The 22,273-nt window shown below is 39.8% G+C and overlaps 3 protein-coding genes across 4 annotated transcripts in view; 1 reads left to right on the top strand and 2 right to left on the bottom strand.

Moving 5' to 3' along the window:
* The window catches only part of LOC134814757 (uncharacterized), an 83,736-nt gene extending 69,588 nt beyond the window's left edge, over positions 1 to 14,148 (top strand). Inside the window, exons 2-15 of the mRNA XM_063822963.1 lie at positions 186 to 223; positions 608 to 717; positions 994 to 1,068; positions 1,289 to 1,427; positions 1,927 to 1,995; positions 2,333 to 2,375; positions 2,521 to 2,552; positions 2,773 to 2,871; positions 6,608 to 6,749; positions 7,497 to 7,618; positions 7,920 to 8,097; positions 8,325 to 8,399; positions 8,701 to 9,041; positions 13,189 to 14,148. Coding sequence (XP_063679033.1) covers positions 188 to 223; positions 608 to 717; positions 994 to 1,068; positions 1,289 to 1,427; positions 1,927 to 1,995; positions 2,333 to 2,375; positions 2,521 to 2,552; positions 2,773 to 2,871; positions 6,608 to 6,749; positions 7,497 to 7,618; positions 7,920 to 8,097; positions 8,325 to 8,399; positions 8,701 to 8,777 — 1,197 coding nt within the window. The 5' untranslated portion in view covers positions 186 to 187 and the 3' untranslated portion in view covers positions 8,778 to 9,041; positions 13,189 to 14,148. The remainder of the gene's footprint in view (positions 1 to 185; positions 224 to 607; positions 718 to 993; positions 1,069 to 1,288; positions 1,428 to 1,926; positions 1,996 to 2,332; positions 2,376 to 2,520; positions 2,553 to 2,772; positions 2,872 to 6,607; positions 6,750 to 7,496; positions 7,619 to 7,919; positions 8,098 to 8,324; positions 8,400 to 8,700; positions 9,042 to 13,188) is intronic.
* LOC134814758 (uncharacterized) lies at positions 9,390 to 11,844 on the bottom strand. Its single transcript, XM_063822964.1, has 2 exons — positions 11,699 to 11,844; positions 9,390 to 10,798 (listed from the first exon to the last, which is right to left on the bottom strand). The coding sequence occupies exons 1-2, from the start codon at positions 11,780 to 11,782 to the stop codon at positions 9,731 to 9,733; spliced, it is 1,152 nt and encodes a 383-aa protein (XP_063679034.1). The 5' UTR covers positions 11,783 to 11,844; the 3' UTR covers positions 9,390 to 9,730.
* A 54-nt stretch (positions 14,149 to 14,202) lies between the features above and the next one.
* LOC134815279 (uncharacterized) lies at positions 14,203 to 20,293 on the bottom strand. 2 transcript variants are annotated; one of them, XM_063823790.1, is made up of 3 exons: positions 20,133 to 20,293; positions 18,603 to 18,672; positions 14,203 to 17,976 (listed from the first exon to the last, which is right to left on the bottom strand). In XM_063823790.1, the coding sequence occupies exons 1-3, from the start codon at positions 20,238 to 20,240 to the stop codon at positions 17,108 to 17,110; spliced, it is 1,047 nt and encodes a 348-aa protein (XP_063679860.1). In that variant the 5' UTR covers positions 20,241 to 20,293; the 3' UTR covers positions 14,203 to 17,107. The 2 variants fall into 2 exon arrangements, with proteins under 2 accessions (XP_063679860.1, XP_063679861.1); XM_063823791.1 differs by having other exon boundaries at positions 14,203 to 16,585; positions 20,133 to 20,288.
* Positions 20,294 to 22,273: the final 1,980 nt, after the last annotated feature.

The following is a 22,273-nucleotide window of genomic DNA, read 5'->3' as shown; positions in this document are numbered from 1 at the left end:
ATTGTTGTTATAATAGTATTATATAGGCTGCTTTCCTTGTCCTGTATTAATCTACACGCAGTTTGCTAATGAAATGTTTTACGAGCAGTGCCCTTAGCAATCGGTGCGAATTTAACCAGTTACTTTACGATAATATCCAATATTGTGTTGTATTTTATTTTGTTGAACAAACGTTTTTCCTTATAGGATGGCGAAGGTCATGGACCAGCCAAGCATATACTTTGTAAGTAGTTTAGTTTCAAAATGATTATACATCTTATGCAATGTTGGTATAACTTAAATGTGATAAAAAAGGCTTAATAAACTTTGAAATTTATGTGCCTATACATGTGTGCCTATACATGTGTGTATAGTACGTACTAAATAACATTTCTCAGTATTCAGTCCATTAAAATTAGAATCAAAATTTCTCTACTGATTTATTATGATAGGTACTAGAACTCTACCATAAGTGTAGATGAACTAAAAGATGTTCAGGGATTATTTACATATTACATATTACAGAAGCTAGATTTAAGCCATTTTAGACCCCCTGCCCCCCCCCCCCCTCTTATGTAATGTGCGAAGGATCCTGACAATTAAGGAATCAGTATTTCCATTCTCTCAGGCGGAGTATTCCATATTGACCGAGCGACTTGTTAACGATAAAGATGCAGTGGACATGATCAGTGAGTTTTGGGATAAGCTTGCCCACATCGAGTACAACTATGCAAGAAGGTATGGCAACTATGTGCTCTATTTGAACTTTTAGTTTACAGTGCTCTATTTGACGGATTAGGTCGTACACCCACAAAAATCTTGATGATCTGTAAATATGCACGTATCTCATGCAGACTGCTAAATAATTGGATTTCTATCGAATATATCGATATTAGTATAGCAGTAACAGTGCCCAGCACTTTTAAAGACACTTTTTTGTTACTGGCATTATTCCAGCGACGTTAGTAAGGGCTCACTTTTAAAATGTACATCTCAACAATATTTCCACTTCAGTATTGCTCAACTGTGTAACAGTAGACAGGGTAAACTATTCAAAATGTTCAACGATAAACCATCTGAGTGTTTCAGGTAAGGTTATCATCAGTTTTAGACCTTGTTTTTTCCTTCGAATAGTGTTTAAAACACAAGTTATTAGAAGAATCATTATTTTCTGGTAGTTATGACATGTTATAATTGCAATTTGTCGATCTTCTCATTTTCTAGTATAATGTAATCAGATATATTAAGCAAACTGTTAAAACAGTTTTTTAATATTCACTGGCCACCATCTGCATTGCAACATTTTCAGGCCATTGCAAAGTCTGTGGGGTGCAGTGCTAGAAGATATGTTAACGTACTCTGAATCTCATCTAAATGTGGCATACACATTGCAACGAGAAGTGAAGCCTGCTCTCAGCTCATTCAGCCAAGAAGACTTGGCTAAACAGGTGCATGCACGGTTATAACAATATTATCAGGTCATTATAACTGATTAGGTTATTATACAGTCGACACGGATAATTCTTCAGGCTGTAACACGGATTGTTTACGTTTGTGGAGAGTCTTCTCAAATTAATTTTGGAAGGCGCTGTGTAACTAATTATTAATATGTTCGCGCACACGAGTGTTTATTTTTGCGCGCGCGGGCGTGTACTAGACTTGAATCCTAGAGGAGTACAGGCAGATTTGGAAGTCTATCTTGTCCCTATCATCGAATTCTGGCTACCGTAACATGTAATGCATTGTAAAGCCGACATTGCATGTGGCCACTTATGACTTACGTAGCGCAATTAATATTTACCACCATTAACCGAGATTGAAATACATTTCTGTACTCATCACGACCTTGCTGATGAGTGACTCTAACAGCGTAAGTCAATTAAAATCAATAATTTTGTCTATCCTACTGAGAGTTAAGAATATACATCCTAATAAATGTAACTTCAGATTGAGGTCGCAGTTCACGGTAAGAAGGTTATGACTGGTCTTAAAGACGACTTGGGCAAACTTGACGGGGTAAGAACGAACTCCTTATTTCTGATTTAGACAAATTTTACACAGATTTAAAATAAATGATTGGCTAGTTGCTGTAGTTGGCCGTTTAAGCTCATGAATTATTCTATAAGAGTTATAAGTCAGAATTGTCAAAACTACCATTGTGGGGGTCGGGGGAGGGGAGGTGGATCAAAGGTGAGACTCCTTCCCATAAGGCATAATGTGAACTTAAATATCATTGTGCTGAATAGTAGTCTGATGAGGTTATTTAAATTACCTAAATTTAGGAAGTCAATGTGCAGTGACAATATACCTGTGTTATGTCAAATGTGTACCATAATTCACACACTCTCTCCAGGAACGAAAGAAAGTGTATAAAACGATGTTGTCCGAAAATGCAGGTTACTATTTTAAGAAAAATATTTGCTTTTAAACATTATTCTTTTGTGATTGAGATTTCGTTAGATTTACGAAGCATTAATGTAACTAAATTTATTTACCGCCGACTTCACAAATAAGGTTAATGAATAGAAAATTTAATTTCAGAAGAGATGAAAGAGATAAGCGACGATGTAAACGTATGTTAAACCTAACATTTAATTAGAAGATGTATCGATTCGACAATAAGTTGCTGTTTAAACTACTTAATAATAAAAAGTAACAATAATTAATAATTATGGATTTTTGAGGCGACAGTCAGGCGTCGTTAAGCATTTCTGTAAAACACACCGTGACTTATTCAAGTAATTATAAGTGAAACTAACTGCTTCTATAAGTAACAAAAATAAACCGTTACAGGACAATGTAAGTAAGACGAAGCAGTTACAAAAACTCTGGATCAGAAGTAAAGATAGTCACGCTCATGCCTTCAGTGTTACCATGCCCTCAATCCTAGAGGTACGACTTTCTACATTAATTACATTTCTGTGTGTTGGAAGATGTTGTACAGTGGTTTATTTTCGGAATGAGTCATCATCTTGATCAGAAATTGTGAACACGTATTAATAAACATTCTTATCCTTTATTTTCTTATCCTGTATATACACGAGATTGTCTGCTTGATTTAAAACTGCTGCAGTCAGGGCAACTTCATCCTGTACTTCTGGGCACCTCTGTCTTGAAATCGTTCCTCGTCTCTGCTGTGTTGTTGTTGGATCATGATGAGAACTAGTTTGGATATCTTCAGTTTAAGAAATTTTCTAAAACTTCGAACGGCAAGAGAGTAAACGAAGAAGTTAGCCAGGTATCGAACTGCTCGGGTGGTAACAGTGCTGTATCCCACTGTAAACCCCTGTAAAGAGTATCACGCTCCATGGCAGATAGGATAGTAACAGCACCCCCACAGTTAGCAGCTCATCCCCTCCTACCTTAGTCTCTTACCGTGCCTTCTTTGCTACCACTAGCAAGAGTATTGATGTGATGAGAAGTATGGAATAAGAGAGGAGGACTGATAAGATAACCCGATAACAACCGTAGAAACCATGTTGGGAGAATGAGATCGTGCGAGCTGTAACCATAGTTACACTGGTACTCTCGGTAACTTAAGTGTGTATCACGTGTATCATGAGCATCACTAGAGTTGGGGCAACACACCGTTATAACCCACACTGTAGATCTGATGATATGTGATCTGGTCTGAACCTAAAAGACCAAGCTAGGGTTCTGAGGGAGAACTTCACCACAGTCGTAAGTGTGCAGGGCAGAAGAAGTGCCTGTATATTACCCACATTACTAACAATCTCTTCCGAGGTGACAGAACAGTGTTCCCATCACCTAACCATCATGTATCAGCACTAGAGTGAAACACTCTGAAAACAGTCTCCAGAAGATCACAGATTGCCAAGTGCTGTATCACGGCTAATATCACCTTGTGTCGCTGATAGCCTTGTATTTTATGGTAGCTATGAGGATTATGCTGTCCCCTATTAGAGATATGAGAAGAACTATAGTGCTCCATAGAATTAGAATTTATCGCTCAGTGTCATGTGTTATCCCATGTCTTGTTGTTAGATGTTTTATTGTTCTGATCTGAATGGCTTATATACTTTAGCGACTTCATAGTAAAAAATGACGTCCAAAAAAGGTAGACTGTTATTTGTAAAGTATTCTAATACTCAGCAAATGTGAACCCGAGGGAGAGTCAATATCTGAAGTTTCAAAGATCTAGGGTAGCCTTTTCAGCTTCCTCTACCACGACATAAGCAGTTGTTCATAACCTAATGATCCCTTTTTCTGCAACAGCTACTCAATTCAATATCATCAAATCGAAAATTCCAGAAGTTCTAAAGTTCCGCAAATCACCATATTATCTGCTCCTGCCATTCAGGGACTGTTGCACAGAAATGAATCACGTGACGGGGTGATGCTACTCAGTTTAGTATTATAATCACTGGAACTAGTCCTTGTCTGGACTAGAGTACAGGCTAGCCCGTATATTCCAATACATGAGCACGTGAGATCCTCGGAACCCTACTACTTACACTCTCTAATATAGTGGATAATCTTCCTGTCATGAAAACAACTTATCTCTTCTTTGGTCGGGCATGACATACATAATATTCGTGATATAAACTTTAGCAGGAACTGCTCAGTGGCGTAACGTTGCATGTTGGTGCATCCCGCCGAAAAAGCTAGTACCTCAGTTAAGTTTTTCAAAATTGTCAAAATGGCGCCCTTCGTTACGCCACTGGAACTGCTAGTTCCGCTTGTAACGGATTTCTTTTCACGTATTTGAAATCCATCTGTGGTTTTAAAAGTTTCACCCATTTAACCATCGTGAGAGACGAAAGTGTAGACTTGGTTAATGGTGATAAATAAGCCATATTTGTTTTGACACGTGGTGGATTGATTCTTTGATAGGACACTGCTGGAAGCTGATTGGTTAATAGCTGTCACGTGTCATAACAAATATGGCTTACTACTCCTCCCCGCAAGTAAAATATGCCGTTACATTTTAAGACCACCTCTTTGTGTCTGCGGACAATGCCTGGGAAGAGTTTTAGTTAGAAAGAAAATTAGTGGTTGCTAATTATCACATCAGGACATCTTGCTTACTTTTACTTGCTAACCTAAGGTTACAGTCGAAAGTGACATCCTTGTTTCGCTGCCCTGACCGATGCCCTAACTTTAAGTTGATAGAATGTGGTTTGTCGAGCCCTGCATTCCGTTCTAGCATGCGGAGCCAACATTCTAGTCAGCATTGTAATACCTATAAAACCTGGTGAATAAACCACAGGACCAGACAGAGCTCCGAGAGGAGTCTGCTAAATACAAGAATAGATCCTGAGAATCGTCTGGATACCCTGTCTGGTCAGTTTTGGTGCCCAGACAAGATGTTGCCCTCTTTAAGGGTAGTTGCCCTCTTTTTGGGTAGAACCAGAGTTAGCAATATTATTGCAAGCAGGGTTTGAAGGAGATCCAGCCTAGACTCCTGCCTCAGAACTGTATTGGAGCTGCTGCAGGGAGGAGAATATTTGTTTCTCACATGCCGCCCGCTTTTGATACCAAATGTGGAGAATTTGTGAATTTATCGAAGATTATTGAATGCGGTAGTGGCCTCTGGAGCTGATTTTCAGGTTAGCCCAGGAAATGGTTTGGCTCTCATCCAAGTACCAGGGATCCCAATAGACGTCACATATCCTCTCATGGGAGGTAAAGTAGATGCCCAAAAATCCAACCAACCAGTAGTGGCCAAGTTGAGGACACCACGCACTCACTCGACAGTTTAATCGTCACGTCGATTGAAAAGGGCTTGTGATAATTTGCTAATCATTGGGAATGCTGGCATATAATAATGATATGCAAGCTACAAGCTGGTCTGATCGATTGCATATTAAAGCGTACAGACAGCACAATCAGCATGTCTAATGATGCTAGATACACTTTACTGGTCCAGCTATCTGAGTACCAAGAATAAAGTTAATATTCAGTGTATTTAATCTGCATTGCAGAGTAGAGGCTACACTGTAGACAGGGATAGACACACCATCATTACATCTTGATTTGAAGTATCGGAATGTGGATGCACTCGGCGAGGGACCAAACATTTTTAGCATGGAATAAATTATAATTCTCAAGGACAAATCAATCATAAATCCTCTGCTGCAGACAAGATCAATCAGATGACTGAGTTTTCTTGAATCTAATTGTCACGTACTGTAAAAAGGTTTAGATACACTATCCCCTTCAGGCCCAGTACTTCTGTACAGTGTACTTGGGTCCCCAGATCCTTTTCCTAACTACCTCCTCCGGGCCTGGTACTTTGTATCCCACTTTTTTTCGCCCACTTCCCAACATTGTCTCCCCATACCTAGCGTTAAGTTATAAACCCTCTTTGAACTCCGAGTACTGCCCTAACACATACTTAGGGTATGGTGGTTAGAGCAGACAAGGTTTTTAGGATACATAGTGCTAACACTGGTCGCTGGTTCTGAACTGTACTGGACCACGTTCACACTTTACGTGTAATTAAACTGTGCTTGATATCCGTTCAGTAATAATTTTCCAAAACAGGGTCAGCAACTGAAAAAATGTAATTCACTCATATATGATTTACCAATGAGATTTGTTCCACTAATTGTCCAATTACACGATCAGTTATTTGTATCAGTAACTTATCCCCCTCTTTCATCAGGAGCTCAACAACACGTCAGTACGGCGAGTGGAAGCTGTCTGCGACTCAGTGGGTCACTTCACCTCTCTCATCACCTCCACTTCCACCTCCTTCTCTACCACTTCATCCACCCTCCTCGCCGCTCAGTCTGCTGCAGAATCAGGTAACATTTCAGACATAACCCACATTCCTGGGCAAACCCACCCCAACACGCAGTCATCTGAAATCTGAATACTTTGAATATTTTAGCGTTATTCTTGGTTAATAATTCACTATTTAATGTCTCGTGCATCACGTAATACAGCGGCTGCTCCCAAATTACATAACAAATTACATGACTAAATGACGTGACACCATCTGACGTTTAATTTAGGCGGTGTCTGTCAGACAAATTTCGAACAAGGAAGTGTTGAGCTAGGACCTTATCGGTACACGATAGATTATACCTATTTATTTATTTATACGCTATATTTTAACAAGAAATTAATATTACCTGCTCTCGGGGGCGGTCAGACATAACGCCCACATTTTAAATGCTTTTCATAATCTTCATCTCTTCATCTAATATTGTTACAACAACCCAAACTATTCTTTGTTTGCTACGTTCACAGTACAACAAATGAACTCTGCCACGGATATATCTATATTATATTATAATAATTTTATATTGTACAATGTAACATCTAGTAATGCGAAAAAGAGCTATTTTGTTATAGCACCTTCTGCACAGTCGAGAGAAAATGATGGATTTAACACTTGAAATGAACCCCTCTCCAACCTTAGTCCACCAACTCCGGAAACCCCTCTCCCCCTCTAACAGTGTCATTATTTGCACATGACCCCTCTAATTCTCTAAACATTGTGCTACCTGCAACCTCCACAGTATTTAACACACCACCCTCCAACTCAGTGCGGTACAGTATGTCATGCAGTTCCCCCGAGCCCCCTGGAGACCTCGGACTCAACATGTCCCGGTCGGAAATGATGCAGTACTGTCAAACGCCAGCCAAGAAGTTTTTCAACAACATCCAGGTGCGTAGCATGATGCCCCGGAGGTGCTGGACAGCTAGAAATACAGCTGTGTGTGTGTGTCCTTAGTCGCATTAGTGTTTTTTAATGCAACATCAAATCAGTTTTATTAGTAACAAACTGTGGACGTGAGATGTTAAATAGTTTTGTGTGATCTGTGCTCCTGTGAGAATTAGTGATTTCACGACATTACGGCACTGGGAAAACTTTTAAAATTAGATTGCCATTGTACCCGACACCAGGTCGCTCGTCGACTTGTCTCTAGTGTGTGTGTGTTTTAGAAGAAACAATCTCCTCTCTCCAGGAAAGAGTGTTTCCTGTGGGTAACATGTTGGGTAACATGAACCCGATGAGAGAAAGAGTAGGCTCTGATAATGATAATCTCAACAGTCCACTGAGGGATATTTCACAGAAGGTTGCCACTATGTGGTCTAATATTAGGACTAGAACTCTATCTGGAAACCTCATCGAGACACCTCAAGGTTATTTCAGTTTTTTCAAGACAGCTAGAATTTCAAAGAATTTGGTAGCCTGTATTCAACTTAAGTTAACATAACTCACAACGAATTTAAAATAATATCGAAAACTGGACGTAGCGGGGAGGAATTTCAAATTAGTATACATTTTTTAGAATGAATTGTTTAATTGTATCGCCCCTAATGTTCAATTGTGTTGTTCCCTCTCCAATTCTAATCCGTAATTAATCCAGAGGATCTTGACACAGCTGACGATGCCCTGCTTGATCCTGAAGACGAAGATATCCTGGACCCGGGAATTGTGAAAGGTGATCAGAACTTCAGAAGCACTTCAACTTTTACACTTAGCTGTAACCCTTCACGTCAAATTGCCCTTTTACTTTCATATTTTTATTTGATCATTGGGCGTTGCCATTTCAAGACCTTCTGTAATATGTGTGGTTAACTGTTGTGTATAATTTAACGGAAAGATAAAGTTCACCTTCCCTCAATAACATCACTACCGTATACAATTATTATAAGCTGCACGGTTTCAGTGTGGTGCCTAAGTGTTTACATCTGTTATCACTAGTCACACTAACTAGTCACACTAACATAAAGATCGTGTAGGAACTGCAGCATTAGAAGATCAAGACAGCATGGCCGAGATACAGGACCCGCTGGAGAATATCCTACCCCAGTCATAGAATCCAAACCACCACAAGTGGACCTGACACCTTCTCTAGTAAACGTTACACAGACAGAAGTAGACGTAACGCTAGCAGAAGTGTACGTTATATCGTCCCCCGAGGAAATTAACTCGCCTGAAGTGGACCTTATATCGTCTCCGGAAGAAAGTACATCAGAAAAAGAGGAATTGGTGGATATCAGCCTCGAACATGTGCCGGCAGAGAGAGGTGAAGTGCTCAACGAACGAGATATTCAGATAATATCTATATCTAATGACCCAGGTTAGCGTGATATATCTCCATAATATAATATGTAACGACTCATGTTAGCAGATTTTGATAAGCCGGGTCGGTTTAATGTGCAAGAGATTCTGTCCGACTTCTCTATAGACTTTACGGCTAGCTGTAGCGGGTTTTTTATTTTTATCCTATCATTATTCGATTAAGCTAGAAGAATTAGTTCTCAAAAACGGTTCCGTATTCATTCATCTGCATCTTAGGTATTATGGCTTTACCGCTTAGTGTTTAAAATGACTCAAGCTCAAGTTGAAAATAATAAAAATCGGCGCCTTATATGTTAATGTTATCATACAATTTACTTATAGCTAGTAAACTGCACGTTAAACAATATTTACTATTCTGAGCATGTCTATTTTAGTATCTATATTACATGTTGTCATCTGGGTTAAATTCTTTAAATCGTCTCCAAAAAGTTATAAATACGAAATAATAATTTTAGAATAACAACATTTTTAAAAGTTTCTTCAGAAATTCTCAATTTATTTTTCTATTGCTAAAGAAATTACTCGTGCAACTAAAAGTTTTTTAGTAGTAATAAAGTGAAACTGAATTTAAAGTGTAAACACAAGAACACGGACAAAATTTGGTAATATTCTGTGAAATAAACAAAACTTCTACCATGTCTGTTGACTGCTGTTCGTCAAATTATCAACTAATTAATTGACAACCAATTAGTTAGCTCTGACTTCACAGAGGAAAGGCAGCTCCAGTTCACAGTTAGCGTTCCACCAGGCCTTGACTTCTCCCTCGTCTGTTTTGTCCGATAAAGAGCTGTCTATCCTTTCCTTACGGTTGTGGAAGTAAACCCCACAGTTTCCGTTATCCATTCTCAGGTCATGGTCTTGAGAAGGTTCGCTCTTCCTCCAATCATCTTGACCTATCTTAACTGGGGACCAATCAGCCTCTTTCTGACTGGGTACCGCCCATTTCCAGTCGTCCCCTGAGCTCTTCACTCCAATCCAAGCCCAGTTATCATAATACTCAATCACTTCCTTCCAGTTCTTACCCTCGAACATGTCGTCCATTGTGGAGAGGACAGAATCGATGTGCTCCACTGCTCCGGAACTCTCAATCAGAGAGTCAAAGAACTTCCTGTCTTCCAGTGTGTCCACCGACATTGACTGGATTGTAGCCAACCTAGAGCTCGAGTCCGCAGCTGCTCCTTTACATAAGTTGTTGGCCTTTGCAAAGTTCAGTGGGTCCTTGAAGTACTTGTAACATACACCTTGTCTTGCTGTCCACCCATCTGGACATCCTGACTGTCTCTTACTGAGAAACTCAACTTCACTGGCACAGTCACTACTTTCCATTGCTTCCATGACTCTATTACACCCATCACTGATAGCTCTCTTTCTCCGTCCACTACAGAGTCCAGAGAACCTCTTCTTTAAAGCAACACACATATCTCTCTTCCTCCTCACTTTTCTCTCCACAATAATCTCTCCACAACCCATCTCCTCGATCTTCTCCATAACCATACCGCAGGCTGGTTGTGGTTCAACTGATCTCTTGCACAACTCCATATCCTCATCCATGTTCATGCACATTTCCTCCCTCTTGGCTCGTTCCAGAACCATGACTCCTTCTCCACAGCCCTCCTCACTTCGGGTACACAAAGCTTCCTCTTTGTAGGTCACCAGACCTTCCATTTGGTATTCGGATACACATTCTCCCGAGGTAAAGCACTGGTAGTCGCTTTCTCCTAAAACTGACCGCCTTGTTCGCAGCAACTCTTGAATCTGTAGTAATTTGATGGGTTATGGACTTAAATTGGTTTTGGAAATATGATCTTGATTTCTGCTAGAAATACTGAAATAGGCTTATATTATAGGCTTTAGATGCACTCAAAAAAATATTATGTTTTCCAAATCTGCAGAAATTTGACAAATTATATTTTGATGAAGAACCGGGTGATTTAATTATGGACTCCTGTGCATGGATACAATATCTTTACAAAATTCTATTTTTGTAAGCATGGTTTGATTTCTTGCAGCCTTTTGTTTTTCGTCGACTGTTTCCACTGAAGTCAGAAACGGAGAACTAAAAGGCGGCAAACTTAGGGCCGGTATTTGTGTTTTGGTCGCTACTATTATAATTTCAACTCATGACTTTTCAGTGGCCACCTGCCCCAAAAGTGTTCTCTCAAATTAAACTGGAATTTAGAACCGAATATTTGCCACCACACTGATAAATTCCCACCACCCCATCCGGTCTAAGTTGCGATGTACGGTGTCAGTTAGTTCACAGTGTTTTAACGTTTTTAAGTAGCAAAGATGTTTCAAGTTTGCGAGCAACAAGCAACGTAGTGAGAATGTGGCAGGAATAGTCCGGCGTGCTCGTCACGGGTCACTCGTGTTTAGGGCAAACACTGAAGACTTGTATGTCATGAGGAACAGCTAGCGAGGCCGGGGCAGTTTTAACATTTTAATTTTTCACAGACATGCAATTTTAGAGCGCTGTCCTCCCTCGCTCTTTAGGTACTTCCTATGTGCTGCCCATTTCAGGTTGGCTGAAAATTTCTGATGAAAGTCGTTCTTTTCATGTCAAAATATTTTCCAAAATTTGCGGTGAACTGTGAAGTATGAACAAATTCGACTGTGGTCTGGAAGTTTTGTGGAAATATGTAAAACCGCACAAACCTGATTGAAGATCTCTTCAGTATTGGCCTCCGAACCTGTGATGGCCACACTACAAAACACCAATAAAACCGCCGACAACAACATGTTTGTACACTCAGAGACTACTACAGTAATTAACTAGCAACACCCCCTGACCGGTGGGGAGGTGCGAGCTCGGGGAGCTAAACCTACGTTACTTGGTGTGGTCCTGCTCGCTCTTTATCCGAGTGTATTAGTCATGTGGTACTGTCACGTGGTACTGTGTAATGTGTTGTGTATAGATACTGTGCTGGAGATTGGGGATATAGAATATAATTGTACTGGCAGGCTTCTTTCAAACAAGATGTAAGGTGGGAGATACGGGGGTATTCTGGGTTAGATTTACACTTAGGGTGGGACACACTACAGTGGATTAAAACCTTTTAAAGAGAGGTGAAATGGTTGATGTGGGGGTGTGTTCATCATGGTATGGTGTGCAGTTGATCCAGGTTGCCGGGGATTGTACCGTCTTCTGTTACATTTACTACTCTCTCGATATACATACAGTATACATTCTAACTTTCTAATGCTGCATAATCTAGTTCAAGTGTTTTAAACAATGCATATACATGTTCGAGGGTATATTAGAGATAGAAGTAATATTACATATCTAGATGTTTGGTGAAAAATGTTTGAAATAATCGTCTTTAGTTGAAGATGAGGGTTGCAGCTTGAATGTGAGAAAATGTAAATTTCTTAAACCCGATAAAGATAATCCAAAAATGTTATTTGTGGGTTGGGTTTGTCAAAGTAAAAGGTAATATTGAACGTGTTCACTTGTCCGTGAATTTCATACAAGAAAAAAGCGTGAAAAAATCATGTTATCATATATAATATTACTTATTAGTCTCATTTCGTGTTATTTCCAATTGAGAATTACAGAATTGTTACCAAGATGCTGTACGTGCATTTGTCAGAAGTTATTTAAATCTGTTGTTTAACAGATGAAGATGAGTTTAAAATCTAGAATTTGTTGGCGTGGGATGATACGACAAGTATTTGATTTTTAATGCATCCTGGCACAAAGATTTAGACTATTTGTTTTGAGCCAGTATTGAAAGTATCAAAACAGGCAAAAGTTTAAAAGTCTTGATAATAAGTTCAAATAGAAACTTTCATCTTAAACAGATCCTTCAAGTTTGACCGTATTAAATAGTTCACATTCACAAGCGTAAAATTTAGTGAAATTTTAAACTCCAAATCAGTCTAACTACAGATCGATAATTCCCCAGAAATTGGGAGATCTGAAAATAACAAGATATTTATTGCTCTATGTGCAATGTGCTTCTCGATTTATCAACATATTTCTATAGCATTATCTGAAATATCACACTTGGCACTTTCCTACTGGTCGACTATCATGTGACAATCATATCAGATATCCTACCAAGGTTATGAATTTCATTATTTTAACATCTTATGGTCTTTCAGTGTGAACTGTCAATTTTGACTATATTTCTACCATTTTCTAGATGCAGCTGACGAGTACGTGGTGGTAAACGAGTGAAATCTCCAAAATATATGCGGATTACGAAGTAGAATAATTGCGGAGTAACAAGTTGAAAGCTTGCGGAGTAAGAACTGGATTTCCACTTTCCAGTCATCAAGTAGCGAACTTTAAGAGCCCATGTGACGCTGCTGGTGCAGTTAATTTTCTTGACGTTTGATATAACAAAGACATTTTCTGAGCAAAACTAATAAAGATTTTAATATTATTGTTTGTTTATGATCTCAGAAAGGTAAGAATAAAGAGTATTTATCTTGTTATTAACAACTATACTGTAGTGTGACAGTAACTACTCTACTGTAGTGTGACAGTAACAACTCTACTGTAGTGTGACAGTAACAACTCTACTGTAGTGTGACAGTGAGTTTTTCTCTCTGACATATAAATTATAAAGCCTAACGGCTACCGGAACTCAAGAGATTTTTTAAAGAGAAAATTATTGTGGCGCCGTCTGGGGACTCAATAATTGGATCCACGGCATTCCTAATAAGACGTAAGAATTTTAGAGCACCGGTTAAATAACAAATCCTCCCCAACATAATGTGATGACAGACTTTAAGAAGGAACCCCCCGTTCCATTTTGTTGCAATTCTTTCTGTATAATTATGACATTTTAACCCGTACAAATTAAGTGATGATCGCACAAAATCTTTCCGTTTTGCAGTATTTGACCACCAATGTGTGTGTAAATTAAGAGTTAAATTATACAAATTTGATAGCTGCGTGAGGACGTTTTTGTAGCTTAGTACAGTATTATATCTGGTTTAGATGGATGGAAATATAAAATTGCATGTATATATAGCGTTGATAATGATTTAGACATCTGTGATGTATTTGCTGGAGCTTTATTAATATTTTAGTGATGTAATAAGGATTAAATTTGTGAAATTATGCTGTAAGCGATAATTTTTTAGCGTTTGTTATAATTCCATGTATTTTCCTTGATTTCTTCTCCTGACACAAAGTAAAACACGCGAAGTTAAATGAGAAAAAACAACAATTTTGAAAAAAAATATTTGAATTAACATTCCAAATAGTCCTCTCCAGTGACTGTTTAAATGCATTAATTCAAAGAATCTGAAATATCCATATCCTGGCCTGATGTGTGAGCGACCATTCAAACAAAAACTAAGGACACAACAGCTCATGGCACGCGGTTTACAGTAACACTACCGTCTTAAATTTCAAATATTACGGTATAATAATCCCCTTCCTCGTTATATAATGACATTGTCCATCTGTGTGTGAACAAATAATTTTCCAAGTCCGCATCGGTTTTCAGATTCTAGGTATACACGACATATCATCATCATAGCCACTATTTAGGAGGGTGACATCAGCTAATCTAATCTACAAATAGGATTAAATTACTACTCGTTACCCAAGTATAATATGCGTTTAAATTAATCTCTGAATGTACGCGGAATCCTTGGAACTGGATATCAATAGGGATGTGACGAATTTCACGGCATCGTGACGAATATAAATTTTAGTGTGTAAATTGTTGCGTACATGTACAGCTCAAAATAGTAACTCAAGCATCCGGTAATACTAAATATGGTAATGTTGGACCGAATCTCGAATGTTCTCTCGGTTTTATTTAAGAAATGAAAGATGGAAATGCGATTATAAACCATGAAAAATCCTCTTGATTGCATCTTAAGTTATGCAATTCAGCTTTATCAAACTCCCGCCTAAAAACGTATAAAATTAGTAAACCACTGTTTAGTTTTAGTTAACAATTTAGTGAACATGAATATTGAATTAAAGTTTGACTATTTGAAGCGAGAAGGAAAAAGGAGCAACGTCATATGGAATTTTTTAATCAAATGTTGACTAAAATATCTCGTTAAAATTAAATTTGTTGCTTATTTTTCCTTCGAGTTTTCAAAGCTAGACTAGTAATCAGCCGTTCATCAGCATTTGAATAACATATCGAATGTTCCTAACTCAAAAACATATTTTCAAATCAACAAAATGTTACATCACAAATCACGCGAATAGTAATACGCCTTTCACAAACCTATCTGACTCAGAAAAAAACAAACTTATTATTGACGTAATGAAACGCAATTTTTAAAAGGGTGTACTTTGGGAACCGAATTTTAGGGTCCAAGAATTTGGAATCGATTAAAAAAGGAAATGTTTATGGGGCAAGGTGGCATGTTCGGGGTGCAGCAATCATATTATTACGCGTGAAAATCACCATACAGTCATTAACAATCGTTTATCATGTGATTCCAGCAGACATTTTCTCGATAAATAGAGCTCATGCCGTAGTTGTTGTAATTCAAGTCTTTTCGGATATTCTGCGTCAAGTAATGTAGTGTAGTCCTAGTCCTATAAATCTGCCGTATCGCTCTCCATCTCTCTCTTTTCAATCTGCCAGCACCAACTTCTCGTCCTGGCTAGCCGCTCAGCCACTCCAGCTTCCATCTTTCTCAAGCTTCAATCAGTCCTTATCAGGTACATTCTACGTATCACCCGATGTTAGAAAGTTTACCTGCATCTGCAGGCATTTACCACAAACTGGGGCAGGATGGACTTTACCAGGGAGCCGTCTATCTGGTAGAGCGCCACAATCTCCTTGTAAGAGGCCTCCTGACAGCAAATCTTACCTATCTTCTCATTGGGCATCATCTGGGCGATCTTGTGTTTGGCTAGAGCGTGAGGGATGAGCATGTCCATGTTGGTGCAGGTCCCTTGACACACTCCAATATCCACCATCTTAGGTATCAACATCCAGGAGTCCCAGCCTATGTCAGCCAGGTTCAGGTCAAACTTAACTTTCTGACAGGGGAAAGCCGGTATTTCCAGAGGAGTGACGTCCTTGTATTGGATGGTACGCTGAGAGTCAGGAGTGAAGCCGGTAGCACCTCTTTTCTTCCTCTCGATGATGTTGGTTACGTAAGCTAGTTCCTGTTTCTTGCTAGTAGTGATAACAATGAAGGGCGTGGTACAGCTGGTGTCCTCCTGTAGGATATCCTGGGCTGTGTACGGTAGTCTCTGTCTGGACACGTCGTGGACCAGCACTTTGACCCGGAACCGCGGGAAATCCAGAGACTCTCGTCTCATGTACGGGGTCAGATTGGCACTGATGTACCCGGACGGCATGGTGGAGTCCTCTCCGGACACCATGAAGGTCTCGTTAAAGATCGGGAACTTGAACTCCTGCTGGTGACCCCTCCTAAGGAAGTGTATAATTACCGTTACCCTGACCCTTTCTCCAGCACTCAGCATCAGGACTTCCTTCAACTTCTCATGGGATATGACCACCAGCTCCGCCTTCAGAACTGTCAGGTCGCTTTCCTTGGAGCCGATGTAGAAGGTGAAGTCCAGTGAGTTCCCCGTCCAATGCTGCCCTGAGAGGAGAGGTAGGGATCAAAACATGCCTCACCTTGTATTTGGGATGATGACGTCACGTGGGGACTGCTGGAATGTCACGTGACGTCATCGCACGTATCATGCAGAACTAGAACATGCCACCCGCCTCCACATTTAAGATTTTAAGAGACTGGGAGTGTTCGGGTAGTATTACAAAGGTATGTGGGTGAGTTGTGTGACATAAAGATCTCGATATTTCTCAAAGAACCCAACATATCTGAGTAGCGTATATATATTCAAAGGTACTTTCAAAGAAACAGTTTTATGTCACGTGAAGTAATATAACAAACATTTTACGCAACATCTTATAAGATCTCGATGTAAATATTTAAATCCACTAACATCTGACAAAAGCTATTCATTGTTTTCAACATAAGTCAATAATGGGTGGTCCCACGTGACATGCACTGCTCACATCCAACTAGTATTTTACACAAATATACAATAAATATTCTCTAGTGTTAGGAATAGTATAAACTCATAATGTAAAAAGAAAGTTTTCAGCGGCATCTACATTCCTTTACAATTATTTTAGGCATGCTCCCAATAACGATTTCGTGTTTGCTCTTGAAATACAGGGCCGATATTTCCTTGTAATTGGCCCCCTGGCAGCACAAGATGCCCGCGTTTCTAGCAGGGTGCATTTTCTGAAGGAGCTGCTTGACCACTGCATGAGCAATATTGTTATCAGCGTCCAGACACTGCCCGCCACAGTCCCCTATGTTTACGTCTTTAGGCGTGATCACAAAGTCCCAGCCTATCTCGTCGAAGTTGATCCACAGGTCCTGTCTCCTGCAGTGGTAGTTGACTTTCTCCAGCTCTGTCACGTCTCGGTAAAGGAGAGGTGTGGCCCAGTTCTTGGCCCGTCTCTTGGTCCTCTTGTTGTCTCCAACCCAGGGTCTGTCTCCAGTAGTGATGAAGGGTTTCTGGATCTCGTTCACCACGTCTGTGTCGAGATTCTCCCTGGTTCGGACGATCAGGAAGGGTGTCACACAGCCCCGGTTTATGAGGAACTTTGAAGGAAGAGCGTCTCCTCCCATAAAAGCCAGGGAGAGGATGAGCTTGGGTTGAGGGTAGGGTCGGTTCATGACCCGGGACAAATAGTCCATCACGTTCACACTGATAGTACTAGAGTTCCTTAGATCCACCACAGTGGAGGATATTCGGCGGGGGAAGGTCCTGAAGCCCCGTTTCTTGAAGAAGAGTTCCACCACGACGAACTCTGGTTCAGGGAGCTGATACTGGGCTAGCTTACTCCGGAGATCTGAAACTGAGATGACGTGCAGATCCGCACCCACCATCGAGCTCATGGGAATCTTCCAGTCGTTCTCAAACGAGAATATTATGTTGTTTTTATTGCGACTCTTGCCTGAAAGTGCGGGTCGGGGTTGAAAAATCGCACAATCGGACCCCGGCACAGTTTCCCCCTACTTTTACTCTTACAATTTCTCGTGGGATAAAATGTCCTCAAGAGATTTAGAGATGGTGTGACATAAAATCTGAGGTCATTTTCACAGTCTTTAAATCTAAGTTAAACTATTAAGTTGTATTCATCAGCACAAGCGTGCAGCATGCTACATCACAATACACCCGCTAATATAAGAATCGCAGGTTCCTCCCCAGTGCCGACGACATAATATTAATCTATAGTTTTATTATGCGGAGAGAGCTTCGCGATTCAAAAGCTGTGGTTGTTTTAAATGCGATCTTATTCAATGAAGTTTTAAGACCATGTATCAGTATGTTCAATAATTGTTTGAATAAAAATCGCACGTGAGGATTGGCCAGCTCTGAGTTTAAAACGATCATCAGTAGAAATAGTTCAAACGATCATAGAGTTGTCAAATATAGTACAAGGGAGGAACCCACGATCTGTGACGTCATCATTTAGAGAATACAGGGTCAAATGACGTCATCATTGCGAGATATACTACAAAACACTGACGACACGCCATGCATGATGTACAAGTGAAACGGGTAAAAGTGTGCACTTACCGTTGCTGGCAAAACTGTGGACTTTGGTCTTTGAGGAGGTGTTGTCTTGGGATTCTTCGTAAAGGTTAACCTGAAAAGGGAGATTGTGTGAGAAAATGTCGTTGTATATAGTAAATTAGAAGTTAATTTAGTTGTTATATCCAAGTCGTAATAGTGATGACAAATTAATAGCTATATATCACGTATCCACGTACTGGCAAATAAACAGCTAGATTTTACGGTCATATTGCAGTTTCGCCATGTCGGTATAAAAGAAGAAATCTGTGTCGGATCATGAATAATAATGGTATATGATTTTGATGGATGAAAATAATTTTGATTATTCACTTAAAAGGCATGATTTTATATTAATATTAGGTCAGAGGCCTAAGAAAATTAGAAATTTGTGAAATTGGATACCAGAAAACATAGTAGTTTCTATGCTCCAGCAGCTTTGTGATCGAATAAATTTTGGATGGAATCACATATAAACTTATAAGGGCGGCTAATAGTTGTTTGGCAATCTACTCAGCTACTCGCAACGCGTTTGCTATTCATACCCCAAACTAAGAACTACGGTACTTTGATTGACTAGCCCCAATTGGTTACTTCATCATCTTTACAGGGTCAACCTACTCTGAAATTAGATCACGAATCCCCAATGACCTCTCCATTTGGCAACATTTGCGCACTGGGCAGGGTCCACAACATCCCAGAAAATGACCACAAATCCCATCTACCAGCAAATTTCCTACCCTCTGCTTGTCCCTTCAAACCCTTAAAGCCGTTTCATGGCTCCTGGTGTCACAGCATATTCCTGGTATTTCTACCGCCTCCCGGCTAATGAAGAGATGCACAAAATAGTTGTGGTAGAGCTGGGTGGAGCGGGTGAAGGGTAATTGACTGTAGACTAGTAGACTAAGTCGCTTCCGCCTCCCTCCCTCCCTGCCCCTGTGAGCTTGTCCTACGTCTGGGTGTTAGGAAGGTAATAAACGTCATTATTTGAATGAGGGACCGTTGCCAACCGGCAGCTGGTTCTTTGCAGAATTAAACCTCAATTACTCATCTTCCGGTGGGACCCTTCCGGTGATTTTGTCTCTGAACGCTTTTTAAGTGTGAAAAAATGTTTCCCATTCCTAGAACTTTCTTTTGGGAGCGACAGAACGGAGCGAACAAAAACGCCCTCAAATTTGCATAATTTGTCTTAAATCATAAATAGTTAAAAATTCATCCTGGGATTAAACCCAACCATTTGCGGTTGGTACGGACAGGTCGACCACGAGGGAGATGAGAGGGGAAGGATGTAAAGTACTGATCTGTAGGGGGTTGTACTGATCGGGTAATCGTGCCGAGGATCGAGGTGGAGATGTGAGTGAAGGATAATATTGAGTTCTATAATCTATATTGGGTTGTGCTGTAAAGTGGTAAAGGTAAAAGGGGTGAACTTGAGTTGAGCGTGAGGGTTTGGTGGGGAAGTATTTGTCGGAGTAAAGTGTAAAGAATCATGTAGAGAATAAGCCAAATGGCCAAAGTGGTAGATGTTGTACTTACCATGTAATCGTACTGGGGTAAGCAGACTTGGTAGGCGGGACGAGGGAGAAGGGGCAGGAGTAGTATCAGGTAGAACATCTTATAGTTAGTCACGTGTCTTCCATGCATTCCATCGCAATTGCTGGTAAAATCAATTTTGGTTAGTCGTCAGGAATGACAAGTTCGATTAAACATGAATGGGTAAGCATCAAGTTCAACAATTCTTACATTTACCCTCTCTTACCCTTTATCTTAACTCCGATATCTTACCCTCCTCAATGCCTAACAAACATCCTAAAATCCTGCCAACCCTTACTCCTACAAGTACAATAACCATAAGTCACCACCCTTCCCACAGCGCACAACCAAAGGTTAACATGATCTAACCGTCTGATGAAATGTCGAAGATTAATACTAAAATAAGGTGAACCCTAAACAACGTTCGGTTCACTAATAACAAACATAAAATACACATAATTAGAGGTCCGAGTACTATAAATACAATTTAATATCGGCTGCTGCTGCCGCGACCAGGACGATGACGATGATTCCGGGTGAATCAAATTACCCGAACATATGGTCACACACATACAAACTCACAATTAAATGGAGGAGTGGATAGTTGGAGGAGAGGGACCCCCTAACCCCCGTTCTACTAGGTCCATCCTCCTTTCCTGTCATTAACATGACAATTGTTTCTTTTCAAGTGAACACAATGTAATGATAGCCGATAATCTGTTCGAAATATTTCCGAGTCCCCAATACCCCTAATTGGGGGCACTTCTCCCGTCCTCTCACTCTCTCCACACACTCAAATTAGTCATTAGAGCAGCTCTCTGAATAGGGCGGTAGTATAGTCGGAACCTACATTTACATTGTTTTCCGGAACAAGTATCTAGCTGAGCATGAACCGCTGCTGGCAGACACTTGTAATGTATTGTAACCAGAGATTTGGGATTGCAGCAAGGTTTCAGGTTAGCTGTACAATAATTACGTGGACGGATGAGACTGTTGCATGAATAAAATAATACCTGATTCTAAACGCAGAAAATCTTACAGGATCACGCACGGTAATGGAGATAAAGTTGAGAAATGGAGCCCTGAACAAAGCTTGTCTGTCTTAAAATGCAATTTGTTGGGAGTGACAATGTAAATTTAAACCAGGAATTGCCTGACTATATTGTGTCTGTTTGGATCGGATTAACTATAATCGTTTTTTTAGGTATTTGTTTTAGGTATTTGTGAATCGTAATATAAAAATATTCAAAGCTATAAAGCGAGCTGAAAGTTTTAGGATCAAATCTCGCAAAAAAAGAAAATTCTTGTAAAACTCTTTGCAATATATGAAATAATACAATTACGAATGAGAGTCAGCTATTCTTAGGAATGAAAAATTTCTTCCTTAAAGGTGCAAAAAACATAACGTGACCATAAAATCCAATTTAAGGATCCAATCAGTATGATAAGGAAATCCAAAACCCTGCGTCCTGGCATAGCAGGCATACCTTCGAAAAATGGAGTATTAGGTAACACCAACACGATATTTTAGAATGCGGAAATGAAGCATGTCCTCAAGAGTTACCAAATTTTAAAATGATTTGATCTAACGACTAAATACAGAAAATGGGTCATCTTGAAATTGATCTAGAATCGTGAATCAAGTGCTGTAATAAATCAAACTCTGTTTAGACGACATACTACATCAAACGAAAAGCAGCAAAAACTGTGCCGTATTTCTCGGCAGACTTTTAAAAGAGCAAATATCTACACGATTAATCTTTGAAGACTAAGTACAATTTAATCAACATGAAGTATTGAATTAGAATGGCGGTGCTTGATGTACTCTCCTACTCCGAGAGACTGAACACTATCATGTTGGTAGCTCTGCTAAAACTATTGACCGAATAATTAATACGAGATCTTGACTGACGTCTACCTTTTAAAAGATCGCTCTTTAAAAGGCGCATATCATCATATTTTCAGTGGTCAAAGTTAAGTAGCAGCAGTAGCAGCAACTTGTGAAAAGTGTTTAAATTGATACTAGAACGGCGCGTGACAAATGCATATGGTACTCATAATGCATGACGATCACATCAGTGCTTGTATAACATGCTTAAAAGTGACCTCAATTCAAGGTGATCAAACGAATAATACTACAGCTG

This window comes from Bolinopsis microptera, chromosome 5 (genome assembly GCF_026151205.1).
Source record: "Bolinopsis microptera isolate Bmic1 chromosome 5, MBARI_Bmic_1.0, whole genome shotgun sequence".
In the NCBI taxonomy this organism is placed as follows: Eukaryota; Metazoa; Ctenophora; class Tentaculata; order Lobata; family Bolinopsidae; genus Bolinopsis; species Bolinopsis microptera.
Note: the sequence above shows the minus strand (reverse complement) of the source record. Positions and strands in the feature narration are given on the sequence as shown.